Genomic DNA, 15001 nt, shown 5'->3' with positions numbered 1-15001 from the left:
AGAGCCTGGGTTTGCATCAGGGGTGATGTCCAGCCACAGCCGGCTGTGGATTGCTGTTTCAATTTGCTATGATAAACGCCATGACGAAAAGCAACTTCAAGGAGGAAAGTTACTTCGCTTACAGAACACAGTCATCACCAAGGAAAGCCAGGCAGGAGCTCAAGGCAGAAGCCTAGAGACCAAAACTGAAGCAAACCCCACAAGAGCTGCTGCTCATCGTCAGCTCTCAGGCTCACATCCAGCTGCCTGCCTTCTCCACAGGCCCACCTGCCTAGGGCTGGGCCTCTGAGATAATTAACAGTCACGAAAATGTCCCACAGGCATGCCAACAGGCCAGTCTGATGGAAGCAGTTCTTCTGTGGAGATTCCCATTGCCTGGTGTGTCAAGTGGACAGCCAGAATCAGCCACCGCCCTTGCCCGATAGCTTTATGATGGAGCTTTACCGGAGAGCAGAGCAGCTGGGATTGCAGATACTGAGACTCTTGCTTTACCCAGCACCACCAGTTCAGGAAACCTGGGAACAATTTGTTTTTTTTTTTTTTTTTTTTTTTTTTGGTTTTTCCCCCTTTCTTTTGCATTAGATTACTTGTGTGTTACAGTTTAGATTTAGATTTAAAATGTATGGGGAGAGAGGACCTGGTGAAGAGGTTTTTGCTCCCACAGTAACTCTCCTATCAGTGACTGCAGAAGTGAGATGAACAGGAATTTCCGTGGTGGCCATGGCTAAAGCCCCTCGGGGCATTTACAGTGGGGACCACCAATTCTGAATGCTTGATCCTGCACCTGGGCAGCTATCTAGCTCGAACCTCTCCAGTGACATTGGGCTCTTCTGTGTCAGAGGCAGGCTGGCCCCTTCGGAGCAATGAAAGCCTAATAGTTCTTCTGCCAAGGACAACAAGAGGATGCTTTCAAGGGGTTTGGGGACCTTGTCCCACCAGTAAATGCTGGAATTTAGGAACAAACCTTCCTTATCTTTTGGGCTGCCTAAAATTTTACTACATAAACCTGTCCCATACAGGTTTAGGGATCTGTAATGTATAATAAAGAAACAAGGAAATTCAAAATTTTCATTTTCATTGAATTCCGAATCGGTGAACTATAAACTCTCCAAGGTAAATGTATTCTCACATTGGTAATTAATGTTTCCTTACAACATTTATTTATTTATTTTACATATATTTCTTGGCTTTGTTTTGCTTTGTTTTGTTTGTTTAAGACAGGATCTTACTCTGTAGCTCTGGCTGTCCTATATAGACCAGAGTGCCCTCAAACTCACAGTGATCCACCTGCCTCTGCCTCCTGAGTGCTGGGATTAAAAGTGTGCACCACAATACCTGGCTTCTTTTATTTTTTTTAAATATATTTTTATGGGTATGAATGTGTGCCTATCTGATTCTATGTGCCCCTCATGCCTGCAGTGCCCTCAGGGACCAGAAGAAGTCATTAGATCCCTTAGAACTGGAGTTATAATGAGCTGTCTCATACGTGCTGTGAATCTAGCCTGTGTCTTCCACTGGAGCAGTAAGCACTCTTGGTCACTGAGCCATCGCTCCGGCCCTGATGTTATCCTTTTACATTAAATACATTTATGGAATCTGGGGTAGATTTCCCAATGAAACAGCTGCCTATTCTCCCACAGGCTGATGAAGCTGCACCTGTGGGGAACTATGAGCAGAGGAAGGAGGAGGAACACAGCCTTCTGGAGAAGCTAGCCTGCCAGCTGCAGGAGCTTGCCGTGAGCATCAGCAGGAAAGACGCTCTCAAGTAAGCTCCCTTCTTCTCTCAGGCCTGTGGCAGCACCTTTGAAACTTGGTTCAGAATAGAGACATACCAAAGTGTAGTCTCTGCTCTCAGACCATACTCTAGCGGGGGCAATAGACTAGAGATCTGAAGAGCTAATAAACCAGAGATAGAAAATACACATGCTGCCTTGGAAGCGAATCACAAAAGAAGTGATTTGGGCTGTCCACGTACATCATTTCCTCTTTCAGAGAACATAAATGTGGGAACATTGAAAGCAGAGACATGCACTTTGTTTTGTTGTTGCTAGAAAGAACATTAATAATGTTTTTTCAAATTATAGAGCAGACCCCCTGTAGTTATGAATAAATTCAGTTTGTGGAGAGAGAAAGATCAATTATTGAGACTCTTCAAATGGTATTCTGCTTGTTTAGACAGGGTCTTGCTGTGTAGCTCAGGCTGGGCTTGGATGTGTAGTCCTCCCCCTCAGCAGCCTCAGGGCAGGAATTGTGGGTGTGTGCCACCATGCCCAGCTTGGTCTTCAGCCTTTTACTCTGAACTCTGGGTAGGATGCTAATGGGTATACATACAAACACTCTGGGATTTTTCTGATGTTTAGTATTAAGAATGACAGAGTAGCCAGTGTTGTATTTCTGCTCCCATTAGAAACAACTGTAAGATGAGGGGATAAGGGGGTGCGGCTCTTAGAAGACATTGCACAACGCTGGACTGACATCCTTCATACACTGGAGATATTCAAAGTGAGCCCTGGCTTTCACCTGTTCCCTAGGGATGAAATGGGCACTAACCAGCCTTACTGGGCTGAGGTGCCAGAGATCAAATTTTAGAGTTGTTAAGTCCACTGGGACTGAGTCCTGGTACCTCAGAGTGAAAGGACTGAAGAAAGACAAGTACAGAAGTCTGGTGTGTGCTTGGGCTGCCTAGGACATGATCCCGAAGACGAGTAGCAGGCCTTTACTAAGAACTGAGAACACTAGGTTTGGTAGTGCGTGCCTTTAATCTCAACACTTAGAAGGCAGAGACAGCTCTGTGAGTTTGAGGCTGACGTGGTTTACATGTTCCACTATGTAAGTATTCCAGCCCAGTATTCAGGGTTAGGTAGAGAAACCCTGACTAAAAGAAAAAAAAGGAGGAAGAGGAGGAGGAGAAGGAAGAGAAGAAGAATCTGAGAGCTTAACAGATTATAATGCTGGAAAAATTCAGACTTAAATCCGAGAGTAAAGAGACTTAACGAGAACTAGGCAATGGTGGTGCACAGACTCCAGAGGCAGGGGCAGGTGGTCTCTGAGTTTAAGGCCCAGCCTGGTCTACAAGGGAGTTCCAGGACATCCTGGGCTAATGCTGTATAACACTAAACATATCAGCACTATAAGAACACAATATGATCCCGTGTATAAATATGCCCATCACAGGATCTAATAAAAAAGTCACTAGACATGCCAAAACAAAAATAAAACTTAACGGAGGTAAATGAGCAATATAAGCAGGTAGTCTATTATAAATGCATAACTAAGAAAACTATACAAACAGCTGGAATGCTAAAAATTACTCAGTAAACAATTTTTTTAAAAGAAAAGAAGGGAAACAACAAAAGTAGCACATGAGACGGAAGTAAACTAAAGATGACGTGCTGTGATGTCATCACTGAGACAACTGCGTCAAAGGTAAGTGGACTAGCATTCTGCTTAAAAGAGAGCGATTGTCAGGTTGCCTTGGGGTTTGGGTTTGTTTGTTTTGTATTGTTTCTTTTTGTAGACCCAAATATGCATATTGCTTATAAGAGTTATACATTAGTGACAACTAATAGATAACTTCAAAGTAAGAGATTAGAAAATATATTATATGCAAATGCTAACAAAGGCCAAGTAAGGCCGTTACTTTAACCAGGCAAAGTAGATATTTAGGCCAGAAGTGTTTACTACATAGCGAGACCATTTTATATTTATAGAAGAGTGAGTTCACTAGGGGAAATATAATCCCAACAACAGATTCAAGTGTATAAAGCTAGAGTTGCCAGGCCCGTGGGTCAGTAAATCAGTCCTGGTGCTCAGCAACCTTGACTAATGATGTTGTGTAGACTGTATGGATCTCTGTGCACAAGGACAGTGTGCTGCTTTTCAAGGGCAGTGCACATGTGACATCAATTGTTAATTAAAGGAACTGCAGAAGCCACAAAATACTTGTCAGTGTGTTTCTAAAATTTGAATCTGTGTCATGTATACTGTTTGAAATTTTGGAATTACATTAAAATTCAATAATAAAAAATAGAAGTCACCAGTATTTGCAAATTAAATCATACACTTTTGTATAACTCATGAGTCAAAGAAAATACTGCACTGACAGAACATGTTATGAATAAGAAAATGAATATATCTTGTGAGTTATAGCCAAAGTGGTGCTTAGGGGAAAGTGTATAGGTTTGAATGAGTAATTTGGAAAGAAGATTGAGAAAAGATTAGAGCTTCCGACTTAAGGAGCCAAAGGAGAAAGGAGGGGGCCAGAGAAAATCCAAGAAAGGGAACAAAGGAGCAGCAGAAACAAGGACAGCTCACCAGTGGGTCAGCCAACAGGAATCATAGCCCCTCCCCTCCCCTCCCCTCCCCTCCCCTCCCCTCCCCTCCCCTCCCCTCCCCTCTTTTTTCTTTTCTTTTGAGAGATGATTACAGCTTTTTTATGAGTGTGGTGGTACACATCTCTAATCGCACACTTGGGAGGCTGCGGCCACAGTTTGGCCATGGACTGGGGGGATGGCTCAGTAGTCAGGCGTTTGCCTTCAGTTCCATTCTCAGCACTGCAAGCACACAGACCAGCTAATCTACCCGAGTTTATTCAAGGAGGGATAAGCAGAGGCAGAATTGAAACCTGTGCCCATGCTGTCTGCACCGCTTGAGGGGATGCTTGAGCAGTGTGCGCAGGGACCACTCCGGCTCCTCCTCCACCTCAGTGCCTCCCACCCATGAGCTCAGCCTGCGGGTGGAAACTGTCAGCCACACTTTCCTGCTTCCTTCCACTTCCAGCTCCAAATACAGAGCCGCTCTTGTCCATGCAGGCCTTCTCTGCTCACTCACTATGCCAGGATGCAACTCCAGGCGTCTTCCTGATAGAACTGCCCCCTCCTCCCCCGCCCCCATGCGACTCCAGATGGTCCTCCTGATAGAAGTGTTTTTTACAGAGTTGAGGCACACAGTGACAAGGAGGAAGATGACACGACTGAAGATGATGAAGAAGAAACTGGTGGAGAGGAAGAAGAGTCAGAAGGGGATGGAGAAGGAAAGCAAGAGCAAGCCTCCCCGAAACAAGCAGAAACAGAAACTGTCACATACATCGCTCTTGGGGACTTCGCTGCTCAGCAGACTGGGGACTTGACCTTTAAGGTAAGGCGGAGTAAGTTTGCAGGATAGCCAGGGTAACTGCATGGCTAACAGTACAAAAGGCTATGCGTGCTCATGTTACACAGTCCTGAGAATAATCCATCTTTAGAAAAATAACCAAAATATCTAAGTATCACTAATCAGAGGCTCTCTTATTAAAATTACTCCTTCTAAAGATTTTTTTAAAAAAATAGCTGCAGGTTTGATAACTCCTAATAAGGGTAAATTTTATACTTGTGATATGCATGAAATTACTTAAGGAGAGCCTGCAGCTTGCAGCAACAGGCATGCGTCAAGTTGTTAGAGACACTTCTGCAGCCCCTGGCAATGGAGTTAGGCCTTTACTGCCAGCACTCAGGAGGCAGAGACAGACAGATGCAAGTTCAAAATCAGCCTGGTCTACATAGTGAGTTCCAAGCCAGCCAAGGTTACATGATGAGACCTTGCCTCAAAAAAACAAAACACTCCCTTCCACCACCACCACCACCCCTCACCCCCCCCCCCAAACCCCGTCAGGGTATTTATTGCTTCTTCGGTGCTAGAGAGCAAACTGCAGGCCTTACAAGTACTAGACAACCACTTTCCCACTAAGTCAGCCTGGCCTGAGACTTGTGGTTCTTGAAGAAGCTTGTGACTTTCTGCCATCAACATGAGTGAAAATGTTAAAGAATATACTAATCTTAGTCCTTGTAGTTGTCAATTTTCAGAATTAAATAACGAATAATATGATGTATAAGTTTATTATAAAACTTACACATTTACATTTTAGTTCATGGGATTCTTTTTCAGTTTTGAAGAATGCTACCAATATTAGACATAATGTATACTCTAAGAAACACTTTGCTTCTCAGTATCATCAGTGGTAGAACTTCTTTGCTCATTAAAGATGATAGGTAGGTAGGTAGATAGATAGATAGATAGATAGATAGATAGATAGATAGATAGATAGATAGATTCCCAGTGCTGGGATTAAAGGTATCACTAGCATACCTAGATGGTAGATTATATTTTTCTGTATGCATAAATGTCATTCCAGGTGTTAATTGGAATATATTGGATAAGTTCTATTTTTGCTTCAGCATATGGTTTAATTTTAATTTCACAGAACTGATTTTCCTCAAGGATTCACATGCTGCTTCTGAAAGATATTGTCCAAAGAGAGATGCAAAATCCACAGTGTCTTCTATATAATCCAAGTGTTAGCATGAGCATGGTGCCTTAAATGGTACTGAGGGGGCTGGAGAGATGGCTCAGCCATTAAGAGCACTGACTGCTTTTACGGAAGACCTGGGTTTGGTTGCCAGCTCCCACACTGTGGCTCACAAACACCTGTAACTCCAGCTCCAGGGAATCCAAGGCCCTTTCTGACTTTCATAGATACCAGGCATTCATGTGGTACATAGACATGCAGGCAGGCAAAGCATTCACACACACACACACACACACACACACACACACACGCACACGTACAGTGAAAAGGTGCTTGTCACTTGAATATATGCTTCATGTGATGGTTCATTTATAGTCACAAAGAGTCAGTAGTAGAGTGTTATGGATTTTTTTCTTTTTCTTTTAAATGGGACTAAATAAACTCATTTTACCTTTGTAAAAAAAAAAGATATTTTTGAAGCATTTGTAATGAAATATTGTTCATGGTTTTATAATTTTTGTTCAGTTTCTAATTTGTTTCCATTTAAGAAAGGGGACGTTCTCCATATAATTGAAAAGAAGCCTGATGGTTGGTGGCTGGCTAAGGATGCTGAAGGAGTTGAGGGTCTCATTCCCAGGACCTACTTGGAGGTTAGTCCTGACCATTTCTGCCTTCCCAACTAAGGTGTTTCCATTTTGATGGTAATAAGCATGGCGCTGTGCTTCTGGCCTGTTGGTACGTGAATGGTTTGAGATAGAGAATTGGCTTTAATTTTAAAGAGACAGTGAGTAGGGGAAATGCACTTACCAGCCCCCCCCCACCTCCCCCGCCTGCCCGGGCATGCTTGTAAGCTCTGGAACACTACCATCATGAGCGTGCTTTGGGTTAGTACTGTTTCAGGTACTGTCCATCTTCGTTTCTGCGTCAAGGTCTCTCATTGGGTTTCAACCTAGGCTACCAAGTCCCAGGGACCTGCCTGTCTCAGCCTCCCCAGTGCCTGGTGTAGTCAGAAAGCTTTCAGAACAGAGATGGAGAGACCAAGAACAGGTAGCCAGCCGCTGCTGTGATGGCCCACACACACATCTTTGGATTTGATTTGTTTTTACTAATTTGGCGTACCTGAGAGTGTTTTCTTGTATGTTTGACAGTGCTGGCTGTGGTCATCAAAACCAATCTGATTATGGCTTTATTTGCATTTATTACTCCTCGTTGGAGTATAGTAAGTCCAGAAGCCCCCTCACAAACCACACAAACACGGGTTTCAGTCAGCCAGGGATATTATTGAGCATAGGCCCCAGGAGTGGTCGATCAGGGCTGCAGCCCAGACTTGGGAACTGAACGTTGAGTCAAGAGCCTACAGGGCTTTTAAGCCTGAAATCTACACACACACTTCTGTTGTGATTCGTTTCCAAGAGCTCAGATCATTCTAGTAACAGGATATGAAATCAACTTGGGCATGAGAAAGTTTCCTAATAACAGCAGAAACAACATATGAGAAAGTTTTCTTATAATATTAATAACAGAACTAAATGACAGGTTAGCCAGGTAACAGTTACTTAGGCCTTAACATTTGACCTAGGCCTTAACACTCCTCATTTCCTATTTATATCATTCCTTATTGAATGTAACAGCTGTTATAATATTAATGAGGATTATTTCCCTTCAGACATTTGTGTTTGATATTTTTGTTGGCTTTCAGTTAATGTGTAGTTTTGTTAGCTAAATCTATTAGTGTTGTGTTTCCAGTTATAACTTTTGGTTTTATATTTGGTATTACTTCTAAAAAGGGCATCCCATTCCAAGATCATTTTTGCCAGCACTTTTGCTGATTCTTCTCTTAATTTTTAATTTAAATTCCATCTGACATAGACAGGTATATAAGCTAAACTTATCTCTCCTCCTCTTCTTCTTCTACTTCTACTTCTTCTTCTCCTTCTTCCTCCTCCTCTGCCTCCTCCTTCTCCTCTTCTTCCTCTTCCTCCTCTTTTTCCTTTTCCTCCTCCTTCTTCCTTCTTCTTTTTCTTTTCTTCTTCCTCTTCCTCCTCTTCTTCCTCTTCCTTCTTTTCCTCCTCCTCCTGCTCCTTCTTTCTTCTGTTTTTTTTTTTTTCCCTTTTTTTCTTAAGCAGGCTCTTGCTGTGGAGCACAGGCCAGGCTAAAACTCGAGATCCTCCTGACTCAGGCTCCCAAGTTGTAGAATTACCGTGCCTGTCTATCATTTTTTTTCCAAATAATGAAATTACCAAACACGTGTTACAAGCTTTGCATACAGATACCCTCACCTATGCTAAGTACTGATACATCTTTGTGGTTTGATTCTGTGTTGACTGAGCATCACTTTGTATGTCCACAATCTCTCAGCCCTATAATAAAGAAGACAAGCTGGAGTCAAGCGAAGGCAGCGAGGAGGGCGGTGAGGAGGACGGTGAGGAGGACGGTGAGGAGGACGTGGAGGTGGTGGATGAAACTGCAGATGGAGCCCAGGTGAAGCAGAGGTACGAGGTGGGAGAGGGCATCCAGGTGGCTTAAACCTGTGTGTGCATGTTCGAGCATGTGTTTAGTGGGTTGTATGTGCAGGCATGTGCAATGTATACACGTGTGTGTGAAACCTTGGATAGTGTACCCTAGGAGTAATGCACTGTGCTTTTTAATGTTGGGTGTCTCTTGGGCTCGGAACTGGCTAATTAGGCTTGGCTGGGTAAACAGTGAGCCCCAGGAACCTTGTGTCTCCAGCATGCCAGCTCTGAGATTAAAAATACACATCACCACACCTACATCACCACACCTAATGTCGGCTCTCGTGTTTTGAACTCAAAACACTTGCACGCCAAACATTTTACCAACTAAATCATCTGCAGCCTCAGAAGTTTTTGGCTTTATTTTTACTGTTAATAACTCAACACTTTCTTATAAGGAAGGCAAATTTTGCTACTTTAATTTTGTAATCCATTTAGGGCATTGAATCCTAGCTGGGCCTCCCCTGAGAAGACTGGTTAGTTTCCCGAGCTGATTGGTGATTCCACACTCTTCTTTTGACTCCCAGTTGAAATAGGCACAGCTGGTCCCTGCACTGACCTTGCTCCTTTGTCTTCCTAGAACTGATTCCCACTGGAGTGCTGTACGAAAAGCTATCTCAGAGGTTGGTTCCTCCTGTCTCCAGTTTTGTGTCTAATAATATTGATGTATTTGACAAGATGCACTTCATTTGTTGCTTAGTAGTTCAGACTGAGTTCAGAGCAGAATAGAGACTGGGGGGTAGCAGAGATCGCAACAGGTGCAAGGTGGAAACATAAGGCACGCCTTCTGCTTAGTGGCCCGTGATGCACATGGCATTCTCATTAGGTCCTTCTGTATAAGAGTAGAGCATCTCATCTGTGATATGATTTGAGAGCTTGGAATTATCCCATGTTTCTATATGAATTTTCTATCATTTTGGAATATTAAAGTTGAGCTATTTAAAAAAATGTTTAAAAAGATACCAGGGCAAGAAATCACCTACAAAACTGTCAATCAGAAATGATATAACACTGAAATCTCTCCCAACCCCACAAATCATCCCCACTAGCAGTGTGGTGAGTAGCTTTCCTCGCCCTTGATTCCCCTCCTTAGTTACCAGGGTGCGCTAGGAATGCTCGCACACACAGAGCGTCCATTGTTTCTAAAGTGCTTATCAGGTGCAGTGGTCACCATGTGTTCAGTGGCAAGTGCTGTGGACCTTGACAGGAGTGGGGACACTTTGGCAGCTAATTTAGAACCCAGAGCTCCATTCTCCAGTCACTATGAGAAGTTACAGTCCTTAGGAGAGACCAGGGTTCATGATAGGTGCCACCCTCAAGGAATCTGGGCTTACAATGCAGTAATTCTTTCCTTTCCTTTCCTTTCCTTTCTTTTCCTTTTCCTTTTCCTTTTCCTTTTCCTTTTCCTTTTCCTTTTCCTTTCCTTTCCTTTCTTTTCCTTTTCCTTTTCCTTTTCCTTTCCTTTCCTTTCCTTTCCTTTCCTTTCCTTCTTCTCTTTCTCTCTTTCTCTCTTTCTCTTTCTCTCTTTCTTTCTTCCTTCCTTCCTTTCTTTCTTTTCTTTCTTTCTTTCTTTCTTTCTTTCTTTCTTTCTTTCTTTCTTTCTTCTCCTTCCTTCCTTTCTTTCTTTCTTTCTTTCTTTCTTTCTTTCTTTCTTTCTTTCTTAAAAGAATTTTTGTTTATTTATTTATTTATATACACTGTAGCTGTCTTCAGATACACCAGAAGAGGGCATCAGATCCCATTACAGATGGTTGTGAGCCACCATGTGGTTGCTGGGAATTGAACTCAGGACCTCTGGAAGAGCAGTCGGTGCTCTTAACTGCTGAGCCCTCTCTCCAACCCCCAATGCAGTATTATTTACTTCACAGTCTGTATGGTTTGTTTTTCCCTTTGGGGGGTTGCCGTTGCAATAGTGTTGAAGTACTACAAAGGCAAGAAGAGGAACAGGAACAACAAGTCTTTCATTTTCCTCTCTTCAGCAGATAAATACCGTTGATGTGTTAGCCACAATGGGAGCCATTCCTGCAGGATTCCGGCCTTCCACGCTCTCCCAGCTGCTGGATGAAGGTAACACAGGCTTTCAGTCTCAGTACACTTGGAGTTCAGCAGTCAAGACTGAATGCTAAGTCTTCTATAATTGTCCAAACAAGTTGAAGATACTACATCTACCTCCTGCACGCACACGTGTTTGTGTGTGTGCGTGAGTGCTGAGGCCAGAGGTCGACACCATGTATCTACATCAACTGTCCCCTACCATATTTTTTGAGGCAAGGCCCCCTACTCAATTTGGCTAACCACCAAGCCCCGGGGACCCCCTGCTTCTGAACCCCAGCCCTGGAACCACGGGTGCTTGTCACTGCACTGCTCTTGGCATTTTTTTGCCTGGGTTCTGAGGTCCTGAAGTTCACATAACAAGTGCTTTAGCTGATCCATCTCCCCAGCTCTGAACCTCACCTTCTTGAGCGTTCATCTTTTCCTCATCCTTTCTGTGGCAGCGAGGGAGGCCAGGCCATGTGTGTGGAGGCCAGGCCTTGCATGGTGCTCTGGCGCCCAGCCCCTTTCCTTGTTGCACAAACATGGCTTCTGATTTCCTTGCCCTTCCCTGTATCTGTAGCCACCCTCTTCCAGCCTTCTGCCTTTGGTACTCGCCCATGGGTGTTACTAGGATACCTAATCCCGTGGCTTTAAAACCCGCCCCAAGCCCCAGCCCACTGAACCAACACTTCTTTCATCTGCCCTTCTGAGCAGCCTTCTCTCCACCTGTTTGTTTCCGTGTCCATTCTGGGCTTTCCCGGTGCTTGAGAATTGTCTGTAAGCTGCTGTAAGAAGACCCATGGTGGCAGGTGTCTCCTATGTACCTGGGCTGTTCAGTTGTCCTTGGAAGGTCTTCTTGAAGTTGCCTCTGATGGAATTGTTCTTCCCTGTTCTAAAATGCCCACCCCTTTCAATCCTTTCCAGGGGTGCCTGCCATGGGATGTGTTTGTTTCCCTTTAGCCCGACTCCTTGACACCCTCCAAACTCAAGCGTGGGTTTTATCAGTGCCCTCAGTCCTGTAAGCTAATGAGGGAGAGACATACCTCTCCGGTTCACTCCTGCGTCTCTGGCTTTTAACATAGCACTTGGCACAGAGCAAGGGCTCCAAAACTGTTTCTTGAATAAATAGTGCTTTCTATAATAAACATTCCTTAGTTGTTGGCCTGTGATCCCAGGATGTGGGAGGCAGAAACAAGAGGGCCAGAAGTTCAAGTCATCCTTGGCTATATAGAGTTAGAGAACCCCTGGTGTTTATAGGAGACACTGTCTCAAAACAAAACAAAACAAAAAACAAATAATACAATAAAAGTAAAATCACTTACGTAATTTTGCCTCTCAAATCTCTAAAAAGTGATTACAGATTTCTTACCTTTTATACAAGTATTTGAATACATCATCATTATCATGAAGCATGTTTTTTGTCTAAATATTTAGAACTCATTTTTTAAGATTTATTATTATTAAATAAGATTTATTATATATATATATATATATATATATATATATATATATATATATATATATATATATAGAGAGAGAGAGAGAGAGAGAGAGTACACTGTAGTTAGCTTCAGGCACACTAGAAGAGGGCATCAGATCCCATTGTAGATGGTTGTGATGTGGTTTCTGGGACTTGAACCTCAGGCCCTCTGGAAGAGCAGTCAGTGCTCTTAACCACTGAGCCATCTCTCCAGCCCCTAGAACTCTCTTAAAAAGCTGCCTTGAGGTGATCTTTATTTTATTTAGAGGGGGTGGTGGCAGGGGGTGGGGTGGGTGGGCGGGTTCCTAGAACTCACTCTGTAGACCAGGCTGGCCTCAAACTCAGAGATCTGCCTGCCCTGCCTCCTGAGTGCTAGGATTAAAGGTGTATGCTGCTACACCCAGCTAAGGTGATCTTTATATCTTTTAAGTTTTGTGCCTTGTTTTAATATATATCTGGTACATCTGTCTCAGGAAGTTAGCTCTTGGTGACTGCATGGCTTTTCAGAAATTTTTTGCTAAGCCTGTCGTGGAACGATATCAATTTAGGGTTTTGAATTTCAGGTCTCTTTTTGTATGAAAGTAAAAAGAATGTTGTTTCAGCAGGGAACCAGTTTCGAGCAAGTTACTTCTTGCAGCCAGAGCTCACGACATCGCAGCTGGCCTTCAGAGATCTAACATGGGATGCTAAGGCAGGCACGGTATGTGTGGTTACTGTTGGTCAAATGAGAGTGTCCAATGTCTCTCCTATGGCAAGTATATAAATAGCATGCAAATTGACAAATACATTGCAGAGAACACACTCATTTCTGGAAGATATTTTATAATTTGAAACTTTGCACCTCAACTTTATCTTCCTTTTTTCTGTTGTTTTCTCTCATTAAAAAGAAATAATTCTAACTTTATATATTAACTGTTCTCTCTCTTTTTCTTTTTTTTTGAGACAAGGTCTTACTATGTAACCCCAACTATCCAGCCATTTTTAAAAAAATATTTTATTTTATGTATATGAGTACACTGTACCTGTCTTCAGACACACCAGAAGGGGGCATCAGACCCCATTTCAGATGGTTGTGAGCTACCATGTGGTTACTAGGAATTGAACTCAGGACCTCTGGAAGAGCAATCAGTACTCTTAATCACTGAACCATCTCTCCAACCCACTGCCATTTTTTTCCTGAAGAAAAATGTGTGTGTGTGTGTGTGTGTGTGTGTGTGTGTGTGTGTGTGTGTGTGCGCGCGCGCGCGCGCGCGCTTTGACTACATGTATGTCTTTGTATCACATGTGTGCCTGGTACTTGCAGAAGCCAGAAGAGGGAGTTGAGTCCCCTGGAACTGGGATTACAGACAGTTGTGAGCCACCATGTGGGTGCTAAGAATCTAACCCCAGATGTCCAAAAGATCAGCCAGTGCCTTAACTACTGAACCATCTCTCTAGTCCTCTATCTTTACCTCAGTTTTTATTATGTAAAAATGGGGTGGTTAATAATAATAACAGTAATTGTTTCAACACAGAGCTATCATGGAAATTGAATGATAAAGAACAGCATTGGGCATGTAAGAACTCAATAAATGTTAGTGCTATAGTTTGGTGAAGTGTCCCTATTTTGTGACTTTACTGGGGAGATATTTCAGATCACCCCAGATAGAGAGGGCCATGACAGACCAAAGAAATGATTCTGTGGAGTCCACTGTGAACCAATTCATTGGTGGGGTCACTTACAAGAGCATGGGCAACTTATGTAGCTGTATCACTGGAAAGCCACCCCTAAGCATGGGTGTTGGCTTAACAAAAGCTCAGCACGCGCGCGCGCGCGCACACACACACACACACACACACACACACACACACACACACTGGAATTCATAGGCGACTACTCTAGCAGGCCTCCCTGACCCCAGCTGTTGTTTAGTTTTTATAGCCTCAGAGAGCGGTGGTTGCACTTGAGGTTTCTATTGCTGTGATAAAACACCATGAACAAAAGCAACTTGAGGAGGAGGAGGAAGAGGAGGAGGAGGAGGAGGAGGAGAAGGAGGAGGAGGAGACGTATCTTCTTACTGCGGCACTTAGGGAACTCAGGGCACGAACCTGGACACTAATGCCTTGTCCCGGTGCTGCGCTGTGGCACCTGTGCATGCCCACACACATCTTACAGAATGGCTCGGAGGTGTATTTTAACCTGTGAGTCTGCGTGTTCTTTTCATTGCAGTTTACAGGTAATTAAGAGAATTGCAATGTTCAAATGTAGTTCTATGAAAATGACTGATTTTGATTTTAAGTGAAAGTCACCAAAACTATGTTGTGCATATATGCTTGTGTAAAATTCTTGGGTTTTGTATTTTAGTCTATATGTCTTCTTTTTATTCCTTTGCTTGCTGTTGCTTTTTTTTTCCTAAATAATTATTTATGTAATATATATGAGTACACTGTAGCTGTCTTCAGACTCACCAGAAGAGGGCAACAGATCCCATTAGAGATAGTTGTGAGCCACCATGTGGTTGCTATGAATTGAACTCAGGACCTCTGGAAGCGTAGTTAAGTTAGTGCTCTTAACCAGTGCCATCTCACCAGCCCTTGTTTGCTTGTTTTTTTGTTTTTTGTTTTTTTTTTTTAAAAACAGGGCCGCATGTAGCACAGGCTGGCCTTGAACTTCCAGTCTTTCTGTTTTTACCTATTAAGTGCTAAGATTTC

General features: G+C 43.2%; 1 protein-coding gene across 9 annotated transcripts in view; it reads left to right on the top strand.

The window, feature by feature from the left end:
* Nphp1 (nephronophthisis 1 (juvenile) homolog (human)) overlaps positions 1-15001 on the top strand; it is a 48182-nt gene that overhangs the window by 9880 nt on the left and 23301 nt on the right. For 3 of the 9 annotated variants that reach the window (NM_001369236.1, NM_001291012.1, XM_011239697.2), the window contains exons 4-10: positions 1641-1765; positions 4935-5136; positions 6832-6933; positions 8642-8775; positions 9377-9419; positions 10776-10863; positions 12916-13010. In NM_001369236.1, the coding sequence (NP_001356165.1) occupies positions 1641-1765; positions 4935-5136; positions 6832-6933; positions 8642-8775; positions 9377-9419; positions 10776-10863; positions 12916-13010 (789 nt within the window). Of the gene's footprint in view, positions 1-1640; positions 1766-4934; positions 5137-6831; positions 6934-8641; positions 8776-9376; positions 9420-10775; positions 10864-12912; positions 13011-15001 lie in introns of all 9 variants that reach the window. The other 6 variants (NM_016902.4, XM_011239696.2, XM_011239695.2 and 3 more) reach the window with 3 other exon arrangements.

The sequence above is a fragment of the Mus musculus genome, chromosome 2, assembly GCF_000001635.26.
Source record: "Mus musculus strain C57BL/6J chromosome 2, GRCm38.p6 C57BL/6J".
Classification (NCBI taxonomy): Eukaryota; Metazoa; Chordata; class Mammalia; order Rodentia; family Muridae; genus Mus; species Mus musculus.
The sequence above is the reverse complement of the archived record's forward strand: the minus strand, read 5'-3'. Positions and strand labels throughout refer to the sequence as shown.